Source organism: Maylandia zebra, linkage group LG19, assembly GCF_041146795.1.
Source record: "Maylandia zebra isolate NMK-2024a linkage group LG19, Mzebra_GT3a, whole genome shotgun sequence".
Lineage (NCBI taxonomy): Eukaryota > Metazoa > Chordata > Actinopteri > Cichliformes > Cichlidae > Maylandia > Maylandia zebra.
Genome location: NC_135185.1, coordinates 13593266 through 13610263, shown reverse-complemented (window position 1 = coordinate 13610263; position 16998 = coordinate 13593266). Strand labels below are relative to the sequence as shown.

Genomic DNA, 16998 nt, shown 5'->3' with positions numbered 1-16998 from the left:
TCTGTTTCCCAAATCATTAGTTTCTTCTCATTGATTGTTTCCTGTGTCTGTTTATCTTCTCCTCTCGCCCTCTCTTGCAGATACACGGGTCGGGTAGTGCAGGATGTGATTAACCTGGGCTCGTATAATTACCTTGGCTTCGCTGAGAATACAGGTCCATGTGCTGACTCCGCAGCTGAAGTCACTATGAAGTACGGTGTTGGAGTTGCGAGCACGAGGCAGGAGATTGGTACAAACACATGGCAAAACACAGACACACCCGCTACCTTTGCTATCACTGCTGGGTCTTAAATGGCAAGACTGAGCACAGCTGAATTCACCTCGGTAAACAAAATGTCATAAACCAGTTAGTTTAGTAAAGCTGTGGGAACTAGTATGATGATCATCTGTGCGCGGTGTTTGAGCCAATTGCAAATTACCGTGACTTTTCTGTCTTTACAAATGCTTTCAAATAAGTCTCACTGACCACTTTGTAAAGTACATTTTAGGCATTAGTCTGGTGTTGGAGCACCTTTAACCTTAAGAAAGGTTTTAATTCTTCTTGGCAGAGATTCAGCAACATGCTGGAAACATCCAAACACATCTATGATGCAAATCTCTCCCTTGGTTGTAACGAGTAGTTATTTGAGTTACTGTTGCCTTCTTATCAGCTTGAACCAGTGAACTGCTGCTCTCACTGGATCTTTTCTCTTGTGTGGGAAAATCCCAGTAGATTAGCAGGTTCTGAAATGCATCGGGCACCATGCCACATTAAAAGTCACTGAACTCACCTTTCTTCCCCTTTCTAATGCTCATTTTATCTTGACTATGTTTACAGGCCTAAATGTGTTATCGTTGCCATTTAAATAACTGATTTAATATAGTTGAACACGTCCCTAATAAAGTGGCTGGTGAGTGTAGATGGCTGTAATGCTTATGTACACTATAGGAGTTTATGTCCAACATATTATGTTGTTTGTTGAAAAATATTTAGTCATAATTGACCACTTAAGTAGAGCTTGGATCTTGGATTTGTACGAATACTGGAAATGGAGCGAAACACAAAATATAACAGTTACTGGTTAATGTTGCAAACATGTTGTATCCTGATTGTTTAATTCATACAAAAGCAAAGAGACTATTTAAAGTTTTGATAACCTCACAGGATGCGAAGAAGTCTGTGCCTCTATGTGGGAAATACTACATGTATCATAATGAAATCCACAACTTGATGTCTTTACACTTGGATGTTATATGATCTGGACAAACAAGATATATCATGTGAACTTTAAGTATCTGAGTATCGACAGGTTCCTTTTTTAACTCCCCAGACAGAAGCGCAAATTTATTGGAGCAGAATGCGATCAGTGCAGTTTGTCAGTCAGCACGATTATGCAAGAAATCTCAAGGTGAAAGTGATTAAACTTGGTGGAGAGGAGAAGCATGGGCAAAGGAGGAAGCTGTTCTACTTGGTGAATACAGTGGGGCAAAAAAGTATTTAGTCAGCCACCGATTGTGCAAGTTCCCCCACTTAAAATGATGACAGAGGTCAGTAATTTGCACCAGAGGTACACTTCAACTGTGAGAGACAGAATGTGGAAAAAAAAAATCCATGAATTCACATGGTAGGATTTGTAAAGAATTTATTCGTAAATTAGGGTGGAAAATAAGTATTTGGTCACCTCAAACAAGGAAAATCTCTGGCTCTCACAGACCTGTAACGTCTTCTGTAAGAAGCTTTTCTGTCCCCCACTCGTTACCTGTATGAATGGCACCTGTTTGAACTCATCATCTGTATAAAAGACACCTGTCCACAGCCTCAAACAGTCAGACTCCAAACTCCGCCATGGCCAAGACCAAAGAGCTTTCAAAGGACACCAGGAAAAGTATTGTAGACCTGCACCAGACTGGGAAGAGTGAATCTACAATAGGCAAGCAGCTTGGTGTGAAAAAATCAACTGTGGGAGCAATCATCAGAAAATGGAAGACATACAAGACCACTGATAATCTCCCTCGATCTGGGGCTCCACGCAAGATCTCATCCCGTGGGGTCAAAATGATCATGAGAACGGTGAGCAAAGATCCCAGAACCACACGGGGGGACCTGGTGAATGACCTGCAGAGAGCTGGGACCAAAGTAACAAAGGTCACCATCAGTAACACACGACAACGGCAGGGAATCAAATCGCGCAGTGCCAGACGTGTTCCGCTGCTGAAGCCAGTGCATGTCCAGGCCCGTCTGAAGTTTGCCAGAGAGCACATGGATGATACAGCAGAGGATTGGGAGAATGTCATGTGGTCAGATGAAACCAAAGTAGAACTTTTTGGTATAAACTCAACTCGTCGTGTTTGGAGGAAGAAGAATACTGAGTTGCATCCCAAGAACACCATACCTACTGTGAAGCATGGGGGTGGAAACATCATGCTATGGGGCTGTTTTTCTGCCAAGGGGACAGGACGACTGATCCGTGTTAAGGACAGAATGAATGGGGCCATGTATCGTGAGATTTTGAGCCAAAACCTCCTTCCATCAGTGAGAACTTTGAAGATGAAACGAGGCTGGGTCTTCCAACATGACAATGATCCAAAACACAGCGCCCGGGCAACAAAGGAGTGGCTCCGTAAGAAGCATTTGAAAGTCCTGGAGTGGCCTAGCCAGTCTCCAGACCTCAACCCCATAGAAAATCTGTGGCGGGAGTTGAAAGTCCGTGTTGCTCGGCGACAGCCCCAAAACATCACTGCTCTCGAGAAGATCTGCATGGAGGAATGGGCCAAAATACCAGCTACTGTGTGTGCAAACCTGGTAAAGACCTATAGTAAACGTTTGACCTCTGTTATTGCCAACAAAGGTTATGTTACAAAGTATTGAGTTGTATTTTTGTTATTGACCAAATACTTATTTTCCACCCTGATTTACGAATAAATTCTTTACAAATCCTACCATGTGGATTCATGGATTTTTTTTTCACATTCTGTCTCTCACAGTTGAAGTGTACCTCTGGTGCAAATTACTGACCTCGGTCATCATTTTAAGTGGGGGAACTTGCACAATCGGTGGCTGACTAAATACTTTTTTGCCTCACTGTATCTGTCTCACCATCTTAACCGTGAAATAGGGAATTGGCTGTGGCAGTGGATCCTTGAGTTCTCTTGTTTTATTTAACCTGAACAAAGCTGGGGTAGCTGTTTCCCTCCATTTCCAGTCTTTATGCTTATTTTATTGATCTTCTGTGGTATCATCTCCCAGGAGAAGCAAGTAAATAAATAATACTAAAAAAATCGATGTCAGTTTTAGAACTTCAAGGTGTTCAGTGGTATCCGTTTATTTTAAGCTCCCATGTTTTTTGTGGGTTTTTTTCTTTTAATTCATGTATTTATTTATTTTTTTGTTCCTCAGGTAACCTGGACAGACACGAGGAGATGGAGAAACAGGTGGCTAGGTTCCTGGGTGTGGAATCAGCCATGGCGTTCGGCATGGGATTTGCAACTAACTCAATGAACATACCAGCACTCGTTGGCAAGGTAAGACCCCAAGTGACACAGGGGACAAGGATGAGCTTATTTTTAGCAAGATATCCTGGATGTTCATGGGTCTTTTCTAAGTATGTTTACTTAATAGTACGCTATTGTAGGTCACCAGTTACACCAAGCACCTTATCTTATATCAGGAAGAAACACTTGCTGGTGACTGGCTGGTTGTGTGTGTTAAAGTGAAAAAGGAGCAAACTAAGGAAGTGAAAGCCAACAGTGGTGAGACTGCTAAAGACTTCTGCTCTAATAAAATGATTCAGACCTGCTGGTATAAAGGTGTAGGGTTAGACTCAGAGCAGTGAGGTATGAAACAATGCAGTTCTACAAAGCAAGCTGCATTCTCAGTGTAATTCTCTCAGCAGAGGTTGTTCTATATAATTGTAAAAAAAAGGATTCTCCAGCCTCTCACCAGCCAATAAAAACAATGTTGACTAAAAAAACGTAGCAGTCCATCTGCTATTGTGTGCAACAAATCCTATATGTGTGAAATATTAATGCTAATTAATCTTCTGCAGGGTTGTCTAATCCTGAGTGATGAGCTGAACCATGCCTCTCTGGTCCTGGGAGCCAGACTATCTGGGTCCACCATCAGAGTCTTTAAACACAACAGTGAGTCTCCTATTTGTTCTTATCCATCTGCTTCCTATTTGCATTTATTCCCATGCATTAGCCATGTCGTAAAACTTCCATTGCTTCTCAAGGTCTGTAATTATAGCGCTTTTTATTAGTTTGATTGTCTGATCTAATGTTTGCCAGCTTTAAAACAACGTCAGTGGAAAAGAGAAAGCATTTTGATGTAGAATACAAAGGAAAGACCACCGCTAAAACCACAGCTTTCATTTTGAATGTTAACACTTCAAATTTTTGTTTTTTCCTGTCAGATATGCAGAGCCTTGAAAAACTGTTGAGAGAAGCCATCGTTCATGGCCAACCCAGGACTCGCAGACCATGGAAGAAGATCCTAATAGTGGTTGAAGGCATTTACAGGTACTGCTTTGATTTCCTGTATATGTCATACATGACTTCATGGGGAAAATAAATATTTAGAACGTTTAAGTCTGTTAGATGTGCTTATTTAATCTATTGGGAGTACATTTAAATCTTGTCTTTGGTAGGAGAAAGTCTCAGCGCTGAATTTATACAATTTTTGCAACTGTGCTGAAATTGTCTTTGGCCTTATGCAGTAGAAAAAAAGGAGTTGCCCACTTTTAAAATTCCCTTTATTTTCCTTCCTAGTTTCAGGTTGAGCAAGACCTAAAAACTTTATTGCATAAGCAGCAATTCCATCTGTGGCCAAAGCCCCTGGGCGGATTATTAAGAATGATTGTTGATGCATGTGCTTAATGCATGTATGTCTTTGCACCAGAAATACAAGAGCAGGTTCAGCTTCCTCTGATGGTTTATTCAGGTTCAGCACTTTAAACTGTACTGAGAATGTGTCAGTGCTTAGTTAGCTAACCTGATTCTGTCTGATGGGGTGCTACAAAAAGCATTTGCAACGTGCAGTTTCTGCTGTCTTTTTTGTTTTTTAATAAGTTTAACTTTTTTTTTATTTGAGTCAAAAGTCATTTCAGCTGTTTATTCTATGTTGACAGCTGTTGGGTGAATAGTTTCTGGTGCAAAAGCTGAATTTGTTGGGAAAAACAAAGCTGTAACACCTCAGGAGATGTAATGCACCTTCCACTCTGCCGGTTTCCTCCCTGCAGCATGGAGGGCAGCATAGTGCGCCTGCCAGAAGTGATTGCCTTAAAGAAGCGCTACCGGGCCTACCTTTACTTAGATGAAGCCCACAGTATAGGGGCCCTGGGTCCAAGAGGAAGAGGTGTGGTGGATTACTTTGGCCTCGACCCATGTGACGTGGACGTCATGATGGGCACTTTTACCAAAAGCTTTGGTGCTGCAGGTGGATATATCGCAGGGAAAAGGGTGAGCTTTATCTCTTTGTTTATTTTTTGATTTTTTTGAAGAAAAAAAAAAGGGGGGGGGGGGGAAGAGTGCATTTTCTAGCATAACATCAGTTTAAACTCATAGTTTTTCAAGAGTGCACTGATGCATGGACTCTCTAAGCGTCACTTGTTGCAGACACGAGTGCTAGTCATTGCAACAGTGCATGTTGCATTCTTGACAACAAAGCTTGCTTATCGAGATGGTTATCAAGATAAGACACTTTGTCTAAATCATCATGTAGTGGCGTCTTAGAACTGCCGAAGCCCTCAAGCAGAACAAAGGAGTCGGAGAAAATTGGTCATGAATCACTTAGGAATGTGTTAACAGGTTACAGGATGTAGCTCACATTATGCTTTTAATGACTTTCATATCCTTCTAAAAATGTAACGGGCAGATTGACAGGTTTGAGAGCGCAAAGCGAAATTCAGTTCTCACTTTGTGCTTATCAGACTGTTGAGGTTTTTAATGTAAATCTGGTGCTTCTAAAAATAAAATAAAAACATTTTCACATATTCGTGAAAGAGGGAAGCAACAAGCAACGTTGTGAGGGACTGAGAGACTGCAGCTGTTCATGCGTATCTGCTTATGTCTTCTGTGTGTCTCCTGGGTTTAGGAGCTCATCGAATACCTGCGCTCCCATTCCCACAGTGCGGTCTACGCCACCTCCATGTCTCCTCCTGTGGTGGAGCAAATCATCACTTCTATGAAGTGCATTATGGGAGAGGATGGCACAACAATAGGTAAGCCTCAGTCCAGATTGTTCACTTTTTTATATGTGAGAAAACTGCATTTCAAGATAAAGTTTAAAAATGTTTTGCTTTTAAGGAGTCATTATGTTGGATGTTGAGACAAATCTCACTTTCCACTTGCATATAGTGCACTCCACATGCACTGCAGTCCATGACCACATCTGAATCTGATTGGTATATAGGCACACAAAGATGTTATGTTGAGGTCAGAAAACTTCCTCTATAGATTGATCAAAGAGTGATAAACAACTAAACTCTGCAGCAACGTCAAACTGCAAAACAGTTTCGGATTAAAAATGTAAAAGTTAAACGGCCAGTTTCAGCAAACTTCAGGCTGTTCTTGCATATTTACTATAGTGCATAATAGTGCAGGTCCTTGGTTATTTGTTTTGTTGCATTATGTTTATAATTTGGTGACGTCTCCACTTCTGATGATTTTATGTCAGCAGTAATTGTTATGATGGGCCACCAGGTGTCACTGCAAAGTTAAGAATTGTAGGACTGGAGCCAGCCTCTGGTCTTTTTCACCAGATGTTATATAAAGAAAAGGAGTAGAAGGGGGGGGGAAGAAGGATGTCCAGTTGTAAATATGTATGTATTTTTTTTTTTTTTTATATAATGGTTACTTGATTTAATTAAAGAGGTTAAGGAATATTTTATGATGATCTGTGTTTATAGACGAGGCAATTCTATCTCCTCTACACGGATTGTTTAATCTAACTTCAACCCTTTTGCTAGAACAGTTCAAGATGTCGCTAAGCAAAATCTAAAGTCCACAGTACACAGTTTGATTCCAATGTAGACGTGCAGAACGTTTCTTTTTCATCTTTGGAAAGCATCATTAAGAGCTCATTTTTATTTTTTGCACTTCAGGAAAGTCAAATTTAGTAAAGAGTAAACAGCCCTCGGTAAGAGAATCACCTCTAAAATTGAGTTGCAATCAGTTGCAACCAGTGACTGACAAAATGTGGATGTAAAGAAAAATTATTAAAAACCCACAAGAAAAAATAAATCCAGACGAAACTAAATATGGGTAGATAAAAGATGAATGATACAAGCATGACACAATTTAAATCATGCAAATGCAGATTTACACCAAACAAACTCGTTATTTTAAACAAATAATAAACTTGTTTGTTAACAAACCCAGACCAACAATAAAAACAAAAACATTTAACTGATAAAGCAGTAAATGCAGCCAGGCTTCATTAATGAGTTTGCTATATCCAGTGAGTGTGAGTAACAAGTTACACTAAGCAGAGATGAGTGGATATCACAGGGCTCTGTGAATATTCACATATTGTCCATTAACACATCAGGATGTGATGACTTGTGTGTCTAACACGTTAAAGTTGCAAAGCAAACGGCTGTCATCACACTGCAAAAAACAAAACCTAGATGATTAGATATAGATGATCTTAGAACGCAGGACATCCGTGTGATTAACTTCCATCGTGCTTCCTATCAACTCTGTCTCCAAATTTCTTCATCATCCTTAGGCAGTGAGCGTGTGCAGCAGCTGGCAGAGAACACGGTCTATTTCCGCAAGAGGCTTCGAGAAATGGGCTTCATCATCTACGGCAACAACGACTCTCCCGTCGTACCCTTGATGCTCTACATGCCCGCCAAGATAGGGTGAGCCTCCATCTTTGCTGTTTACTACTTCTCTGATTGCTGGAACTCTTAATTGGAGCCTTAGAGCAATACAGTGTGATCAATTATATCATTTGTTGATGAGTATTGGGTTTTTTGTTTTTCCCCTGAAATATTATTAAGGTAACAAGTTTAAAAACTCTGTTATAGCAGTGGACAGTAGACAGTGTCCCAACGTCACATCACAAGAGCTCAAGGTGTTAAACTGAGTCTAGGTGCACACATGCTTTAGTATCAGTACAAGGACTGTACCTCTGCAGCTTTAATTAATCCTGCTGTAAATATCAAGCAAAACACTGGGACCAAAGCAGGTTTGGGACCATTCCTTTTTTCTTCTTTTTTTGTCTGTCATACTCTTTATTAAACCTCTGCGGTTATTTTTGCTATTCAGTTTTTTTAATTCAATTCAGTTTTATTTATACTGCACCAAATCACAACAGTTGCCTCAAGGCGCTTTATGTTATATGGTAGACCCTACAATAATACGTACAGAGGAAAAACCCAGCAATCATATGACCCCCTATGAGCAAGCACTTTGGCGATGGTGAGAAGGAAAAACTCCCTTTTAACAGAAAGAAACCTCCGGCAGAACCAGGCTCAGGGAGGGGCGGGGCCATCTGCTGCGACCGGTTGGGGTGAGAGAAGGAAGACAGGATAAAAGACATGCTGTGGAAGAGAGATAGAGATTAATAACAAGTACGATTCGATGCAGAGAGGTCTATTAACACAGAGAGTGAGAAAGGTGACTGAAGAAGAAACACTCAATGCTGGGAATGCCCCAGCAGCATAACTAAGGGAGGATTCAGGGTCACCTGATCTAGCCAGCTTTGTCTCTCCCACCAGAGCGTTTGGCAGGGAGATGCTGAAGAGGAACATTGGCGTGGTTGTCGTGGGCTTCCCTGCTACACCCATCATCGAATCGCGAGCACGCTTCTGCATCTCTGCCGGCCATTCGAAAAACATGCTCGACCAGGTAAACACACACTTAAAAATATCTTCAAGTTCAACTTTATTGTCACTTCAACCATATACAGTTTAAAAATACACAGTGAGGCGAAACAACGTTCCTCCAGGAACCAAGGTGCTACAAGACAAGTTAGTGCAAAAAAAAATAATAATATATAATATATCTAGTAATAATATTGTGCAAAAGAGCATTTACAGGTTGGTGTGTGCGATGGTTTGGTGGTGTAGGTCAGTGTGTTTGCGCTTTGTGTTGGTTAGTCAGTCCAGTCTCAATGTTTTGAGGTATTTGAGTTAAGCTGAGTGATAATGTTAGTGTATGTGTGTGTGTGCGTGTTTATCAGTCAGTCCCTTTTTGCTGAGGAGACGGATGGCTTGTGGAAAAAAGCTGTTGCACAGTCTGGATGTGCGTGCCCGAATGCTTCGGTACCTTTTTCCAGATGGCAGGAGTGTAAAGAGTGTGTGAGAGGGGTGTGTCCGATCAGCCACAATGCTGGTGGCTTTGCGAATGCAGCGTGTGGTGTAGATGTCCTCAATAGAGGGTAGAGAGACCCCGATGATCTTCTCTGCTGTTCCCACTATCCGCTGTAGGGTCTTGCGGTCTGATATGGCACAGCTCCCAAACCAGACAGTGATGCAGCCGCTCAGGATGCTCTCAATAGTTCCTCTATAGAAGGTGGTCAGGATCGGTGGTGGAAGCCGGGCCTTTCTCAGTCTTCTCAGAAAGAAGAGACGCTGTTGGGCTTTCTTGTGCAGGGAGCTGGTGTTGAGGGACCAGCCGAGGTCCTTCTCCAGGTGTACACCCAGGAATTTGGTGCTGTCAACGATCTCCACAGAGGAGCCGTTGATGCTCAGCGGTGAGTGGTCGCCTCGTGTCCTCCTAAAGTCAACAACCATCTCTTTTGTCTTGTCAACATTCAGAGACAGGTTGTTGTCCTTACACCAGTCCGTTAGTCTCTGCACTTCCTCTCGTTAGCAAGACTCGTCGTTCTTGCTAATGAGACCCACCACGGTCGTGTCATCAGCGAATTTAATGATGTGATTTGAACTGTGTGTTGCTACACAGTCATGAGTCAGCAGTGTGAACAGCAGAGGACTGAGCACACAGCCTTGTGGGGCCCCAGTGCTCAGTGTGGTGGTGCTGGAGGTGCAGTTCCCGATCCGTACTGACTGAGGCCTTCCGGTCAGAAAGTCCAGGATCCAGTTGCAGAGGGAGGTGTTCAGGCCTAACAGGCTCAGCTTTCCGATCAGTTGTTGGGGGATGATCGTGTTAAATGCTGAGCTGAAATCTATGTACAGCATTCGGACGTGTGAGTCCTTCTTGTCCAAGTGTGTCAGGGCAAGATGGAGTGCAGTGGAGATGGCGTCGTCCGTTGAGCGGTTATGGCGGTATGCAAATTGCATTGGGTCCAGTGAGGGGGGCAGCAGGGTCTTGATGTGTCTCATGACGAGCCGTTCGAAGCACTTCATGATGGTGGGTGTAAGTGCGATAGGGCGGTAGTCATTGAGACAGGACACAGAAGACTTCTTGGGCACGGGGACGCCTTAACACGTGTTTAGTATTCAGCATGTCTCATTTAACACATTCTAGATATGATATTCTTTTATGGTAATACTCATAGGTAAAGGTCAACAATGATTTCTCAAAATGGGACAATTTCTTTCTTTTTTTTTTTTTTTGGTCTTTAAGACCAAGAAGAAGCTGTTACACACCACTGTGTGACATTAAATCCTGCTAAATAATGACCACTAAAAATACTGTTCTGCTCTGTTCTGATGTCTGATGATGGCAGTTAATTGGATGTAATATTCTGCAGCTTGTACTTAGTATGCAAAAGCTGTCAGGTTTTTTTTTTCTTTAAAGAAAGACTGCAGCACCTACAGCTGCAGATGTATTGATGCTGACTAGTCTTGCGTATCCACTTCTCGCTGTCCACATAGGCGAACGGTCAGGCTGAAGCCATTACATTTCAGTGAAAAACATTCCCCGAATTCCTCTAATTATTCAGAATTGTTAGACCCGAGCCTCTATGAACTAAGCTCACTGGTGTTTTGCTAAGTGTACTTTCACAGGGGTTATGGCTAATTACTGGGCCTGCACACAGATCAGGTTTTTGTCAAAGTTTTTCCAGCATGTAGCTTGTTAGCTAGATTTGCCGGCAGGAGTTCACAAGGAGGAGAGGGGTGCAATTACTAATAGTCTACCAGTGGCAGGCTTATTTGAGTGGTGCTGGCTGCTACTAGCCAGGCCTGATTTGTTTAGTTATACTCTCTAAAGTTTGTTCATTCCTGTTTCACAGCAGTGTAATGACCTTTGAGCTGTTTGAAACTAAGTGGAGAAATCTAGTTGGCATTAAATAAAGTGGAGCAGTCTAACAGGGGCAAACACTGTCTGCAATTTGAGGGACGCTGATATGATCTCTTTTGACCTCAAATGTCTACCTATGCCTTGAGTAACTTAGAGCATGCCGAGTCCCTTGCAGCTTAATGTCTGACATCCCATTGCCAGAAATCCATCAAAGGACAAGAATGCCTCACTTGGATTTAGAGAGTGTCAGGAAAAGTCTCCCAGAAGAGGCTCCATATAAAAATAAAGTGTCAGCTGTATCACTCTGCAGGTTAACGTACTGTTTGTTCCCTGTGTTTTGAGTGTAGACCTCAACATTGCTCTTTGTGTTGGCCTGTGTAAGTGCAGACAGTTCAGCTTTGATTACAACACATCTAAATCCGCCCACTCTTCACAGCGAGGGCTCTTCTGCGTTGCTGAAATGAGCTCACTGCAGACCTGTTTGCTCTTCACTACGTGCCACCGTCTTAGATCCTCCACGGTTCTTTTCTTATTTTGACACTAATGTAAATCCTCTCACACAGAGGTTGAGCTTTCTCCTGTGCTTCCTGTCTAATGTGTGTAGCTCAGTTGGCGCAGATACAAACTGTGTCTCCAGGAAGTTTTGTATATCCAGGGTTATGGTATCTTCCTATTATTCTCGGTGCACTTCAAAAAATTGAACAAAATAAGCTGAAGACAAGGAGTGGGAGTACTGTACCGTAGTGCTTTTATCTGTCATGGTGTAAAATCTGTCTCCGTTAGTCTTCCTCTCTGTATTATTCTCATGCACTTTGAAGTGTCATCTTGGTTTGTGTTTCTTTTATCCGCTGGCGAGCTTTCAGAGTATTATCTTTTCACTCTCTCACACCCACACTTACATCCCGACCTAAATCCTTTTATTGCCATCGTTATTTCATTCTACTGACCGCAATAATCTGTCAACCTTAAATGTCAGGTTATAACTAATGTATCTGAAAATGTGGAGACGGTTACAAAATTGTCCACCTAGTGTTGATTTGGAGGAGCTACTTCGACATCTGATGGCTCAAAATGTTAAAAGCATCAGAGGTAGAATAGTGATTGATTCTTCCATGAAATATATTTTTTTTTATTTCATTTTATTTTTTTTTCTAGTCTACCTGAAAAGCCTTACTTGATTAAGGAGATGAACCAACTTAATATTTGGCCGAAACGACACAGAAAGATACTCATGATTTGACTGCAATAAAGCATTTCAGTTCCTTTTATACTTTAAGATGTGATACAAAGCCCATCTGTCATCCTCACAAAGCTTTACCATAAACAGAAGGTATATATTGCTTTACTGGCAACCTACACACATTGAAACACTGAAAAACTCCTCAAGCCCCATAAATAGTCACTTATCCAAAGTTGCATAAGTCCAGGAATTGGTGAATAAACATCTGGTGTAATGGGAACAATGTACTCCACGCATGCATGTTACTCCACAGCTCTAATTTCAGAACAAAAACGCGTTGTGTAAGGTTTTGACGCACTGGGAGAAATCTAACTTTACTCTGAATTTTTGGAAATTCTCCACTCTTTTTTTTTTTTTTTTTTTTTCTCTTGTATTTCTTTTCCAGCCTGTTACTTTATTATTCCTGGTTAATGTCACCAGTGTGAGATGTGCGACAATAAATCTCGTTTCCTATTTCAGAAAAGCAGCTGTGTGCTGCAGGACTGAGGGATTTAACAAATAGCTGGTGAACAAAATGTAGCATTTGCAATCTTGAGAGAGAAATATTAATTTTAAAAAGGAAACTGTAGATTCATAAAAACGGGAGTCCAGATTTATGCCAATTAATCCATTAATGTGCTTTTGAGCTGACAGTATTGAATCTTAAAACTTTTTAAAAGGTTGTTTGTTCTGCAGCTTGTTGCTCTGACCTCAAGTGAGCAGAAATCTACTGATGAAGCTTAAAGTTAAAACTGATGAAACAAACATGCATGATGCAACAAAGCAAAACCACATTAAAATTTCAGCAATATATATACTCATCCCTACATTGTGTAATTATTGTCGACCTTATAACAGCTTGAACTGTAGCACTTCAGTTGCATTAACCAGAGCTCATGCGCTCAGAGTGAATATGTCCCCCTTAGTTGTAGGGCTTTAGATAGAATGACGATTTGCTGCTGTTTGGAAGACGTGTCTGTATGAACTCATCACTTTGCTCTAACACCCAGGTAATAGAAGTGAAAAATGTAAAAGTTCAAACCAGAGATCTTTCCTGCTTCGGCCCCAGTTTACAATTTGGTTTTACGAGGCTGGTGTCTCTGCATCTGTAAACGTCCTCGCTCTTCATGTTGGCCTTCAGACTGACAGCATTTTTTTTTTTCTTCTTCATTGTATAAATGTCTCCACAGGCGCTGAACGTCATCAGTGAGGTCGGAGACCTCCTTCAGCTCAAGTACTCCCGTCACAGACTGCAGCTGTCTTCTGCGCGGCCTTTTGATGATGATGTGTATGAGGACATTGACGACTGATGAATCACTCTGCTGCTTAAGTGGCGTGAACCAGAACAACCCCGGAAAATACAGAGCGGGTCGGTCAAGATGGATCACAAGTCTTCCTTAAGGAGAAACTTGTGCGTACGTGCCCCCTGCCATCATGTTGCCAACTCGTAACCTCCCCAGACGAAAGCAAAACGCTTAAAAATACCCTCAGATTTTATTTTGCCTTACTACACATGCAGAGATTGTGAACAGTGAAAATGGCACCTCTGCTTCCTGTGTCTTTTATCACTTTTTTTTTTTTTAAGATTTTTTTGTTTGTTTGGTTGTGTCTTTAGTATTTGTGGTTTTGGCCTTTGTTAAGCTTGTAATTACAGATCCAGTGTGCACGTCATCTTTTTGTTTTTTCTTCACTTATGACATGAATCTGACTTAAATCGAAAATGTAAGGAGACTAATAAGGAGAACATCGTTACCATCTATCAATGAACGGTCCTTTCTTCCACTCCTTTGAAAGGAGCCGTTATTGTCATAAGTAGAAATCACTAGATGCATTTCCACAAGACCTAATTCTTCACCACCAGGAGCCTGTTGGCGTGCAAACATGACATGACTTACAGCCAGTTCCTTCCGTTTTTTTCGAGTAATGTAACAGGGAATCTGTCAGTTTAGAGCTAATTACCTGACAGCTTTCCATTTAAAAAAAAAAAAAAAGAACATTTTGACATTTATTGCTATTATTTAGAAGTTTAGATGGACAAAGTCAGCCTCAAGTCTTAAAGCTAAGCTCACCGTTTGCTAACTTTCACTTCATATTTTTCCTGCTGCATAGCATAGATCTGAATTTAAGCAACAAAGCAGATGAGCGCATTTCCCCAAATCCCAAATACTGTCTTTTATGTATCTCCAGTAAAGTGAAATATCTGTCTTCAACAGTAAGATGAAGGTATTGCCATAATTTTGCGTTTGAGAATTTTATTTGCCTCCACTGAGATCAGCTCTGGGTCAGTAGAACAGTGCCAAAGTGAACAGAACAGATTATCTGTGATGTTTGTATGTGTGAGGAAATGTTCCTGAATGGGCCGCATGGCTCAAAAGAATAAATGTTTAATATCCTGTTCAAGGCTTCAGTAAAAATCACAAGTTGAAATAGAAATCAAAAACTAATTACTCTTTCAAACATTTGATTTTATCTTTTTTTTTCAGTAATGAAATGATTGCAATGATATTACATGTTTTGTTTTTTTTTTCATTTTACTTAAGGAGGACCTGCTCTCTGTATTGTTACTGTTAAACTCTTATAGAGTAGCTTTGCATTATTCACAGTTCAAAATAATCTTTATTTATGTGATACTGAGCCTTGGAGCCGCCTCTCAGTTCATCTCAATTTGTTAGAAAATGACCCATTTTTAGCACCCTTTCATTGGAACTGACTTTCTTCTGATTGGTCACACCTTCCTAAGTGTTTGCTGATAACAAGTGGGCGTGGTTTCTTCACTCAGAGCGACACTCGTGATGATTATAACAAAGACATCTTCTCTAAATGAGACGAGCCCCAGGAGTAGAAAATCCTTTTGATAACTGAACATTCAGAGCAGTCTAACGCTGAGGTTTTGGCTCACAGAGATGACGTTTGCATTCGCTGACATTTTTATTTGAAACTTTGGGTAGAATTATTATAAATATCCACTGCTGTAGCGATTTTATATATACAAAAAAAAAGGAAAAGCTTAAACGCGCCGCTTTAAGTGAATAACACTTTTATAATAATCAGTTTTATGTTGCAAAACTATAAACATGATTTCTTTCATTGACAGAACTACCACTTTCCATTTCAGAAAAAAACATTTTAAAAAGCCATGTTGAGATTTAAACACACTTGAGTGCTGCTACTGGAGGAAAAAAAATGGGGAATTTAACCCTAAAACATAATACACATTATACAGTCAGCGTCTTTTCCCCCCACCAGGACCAGAATTACTGGGACTGTGTTTGTCTTCCTGTTTGTTACGGGGGGGGTTCCTCTTAAGTCATGTGACGAGGTTCAAACTGAAGAATATCTATTAGCGCAGGTAAACTAGTGTGGACAGGATCCAGCTCTTTGCTGCTTTGTGCCTGATAATTGTTTTGCCTTGAAAAACAAAATGCTTTCTTTGTGCTGAGACTAATGAGTCAATAATGATGTTAACAGTCTTCTTAGGATAGGCGAGTGTGTTTTGCCTTTACGTTCTTCCACATAAACAGCAGCTGTATTTGGAAATGTGGGCATTTACATTGTACTACTGAGCTTTGGGACAGCAGCACTCCTTAGTGAAGGGAACTCATGTCCCACGTGTATATGCTACCGCTTGCATGTGTGCACACTGACGAGTGCTGTGCAAGCGCTCGTCCTTCATACTAATGCACACACAGGAAGAATTCCTCCCAGAAGCTGCTCTGCACCAGAGCTGGTGGTGCTCAAAGTGACACATTGTTGCTGTTTTTTTTTTTGTAACCTACTACATTCTGTCTTCATGTCTTTCTGGGGTTGCTGAGTTGTTTTATTTTTTTATTTTTTGGTCCATCTTTGCGGATCTTCTGATGTGTAATGTGGGATACTTGTGTAACACGTCTTATGTTATCCTTTTGGCTTCCTTTCTGCAGAGAATCGATCACAGATGGTCGTTCGTGAGCTGAAAGTTTGGTTGCAATGTTGTTCATACAAATACAGAATGTATCTATGTATTTTTAATTATGAACCGAGAGAAGCTGTACCGTTATACTCACAGCAAATATTTAAACATATGTTTACGTTATGTAAAGATTTTATGTCCTGACATTTTACTAAGGAGTTTCTGAACATTAATTAGATCAGGTTCCCTTCAGTTCATTGGTACTTCTCAGTAGTCCTCTGCAAAGACTGCATCTGGTTTCAACCATAAAAGCAAAATAACCTCGTTGTTTTTATTCTTTGTTTTGGTAAAACGGCGTGAAATGCTGTTATGGATGATGGCTCGCTACAAAGTTTATATATTGTTTCATTAAAAATTAGCTGTTGGGACGGCTGTGTGAGTGTAAGTTACCACACATCAGAGATCGTTGTTCTCTGATATAAAGTAGTTCCTTTGAAGCAGATTTTCTTTCTAAGAATTCTGGTTCTACTCTCATAACTTCAGTTGTTCATCTTTGAACATCTTAATTGTTCTCTTCAACTACTTAGTCTTCAGCAGTACTCGACTGTATAATTAGCACTGTGTGATATCCATGTTAACTAATTTCTCTGCATTTCATCATAGAAAATGCACTATTTCAACATATCGGTAAAAAATTTTAAACGTAATGTTTCACCCTTGTCAGTTACACGAGTAGATGAATAAAAGAGTTTAAAATATT

General features: G+C 40.8%; 1 protein-coding gene across 1 annotated transcript in view; it reads left to right on the top strand.

Annotated features, from left to right (window-relative positions):
- The window catches only part of LOC101470439 (serine palmitoyltransferase 2), a 24180-nt gene extending 7182 nt beyond the window's left edge, over positions 1-16998 (top strand). The window contains exons 4-12 of the mRNA XM_076877412.1: positions 81-229; positions 3377-3501; positions 4026-4119; positions 4392-4497; positions 5217-5436; positions 6071-6197; positions 7706-7841; positions 8703-8832; positions 13540-16998. Coding sequence (XP_076733527.1) covers positions 81-229; positions 3377-3501; positions 4026-4119; positions 4392-4497; positions 5217-5436; positions 6071-6197; positions 7706-7841; positions 8703-8832; positions 13540-13659 — 1207 coding nt within the window. The 3' untranslated portion in view covers positions 13660-16998. The remainder of the gene's footprint in view (positions 1-80; positions 230-3376; positions 3502-4025; positions 4120-4391; positions 4498-5216; positions 5437-6070; positions 6198-7705; positions 7842-8702; positions 8833-13539) is intronic.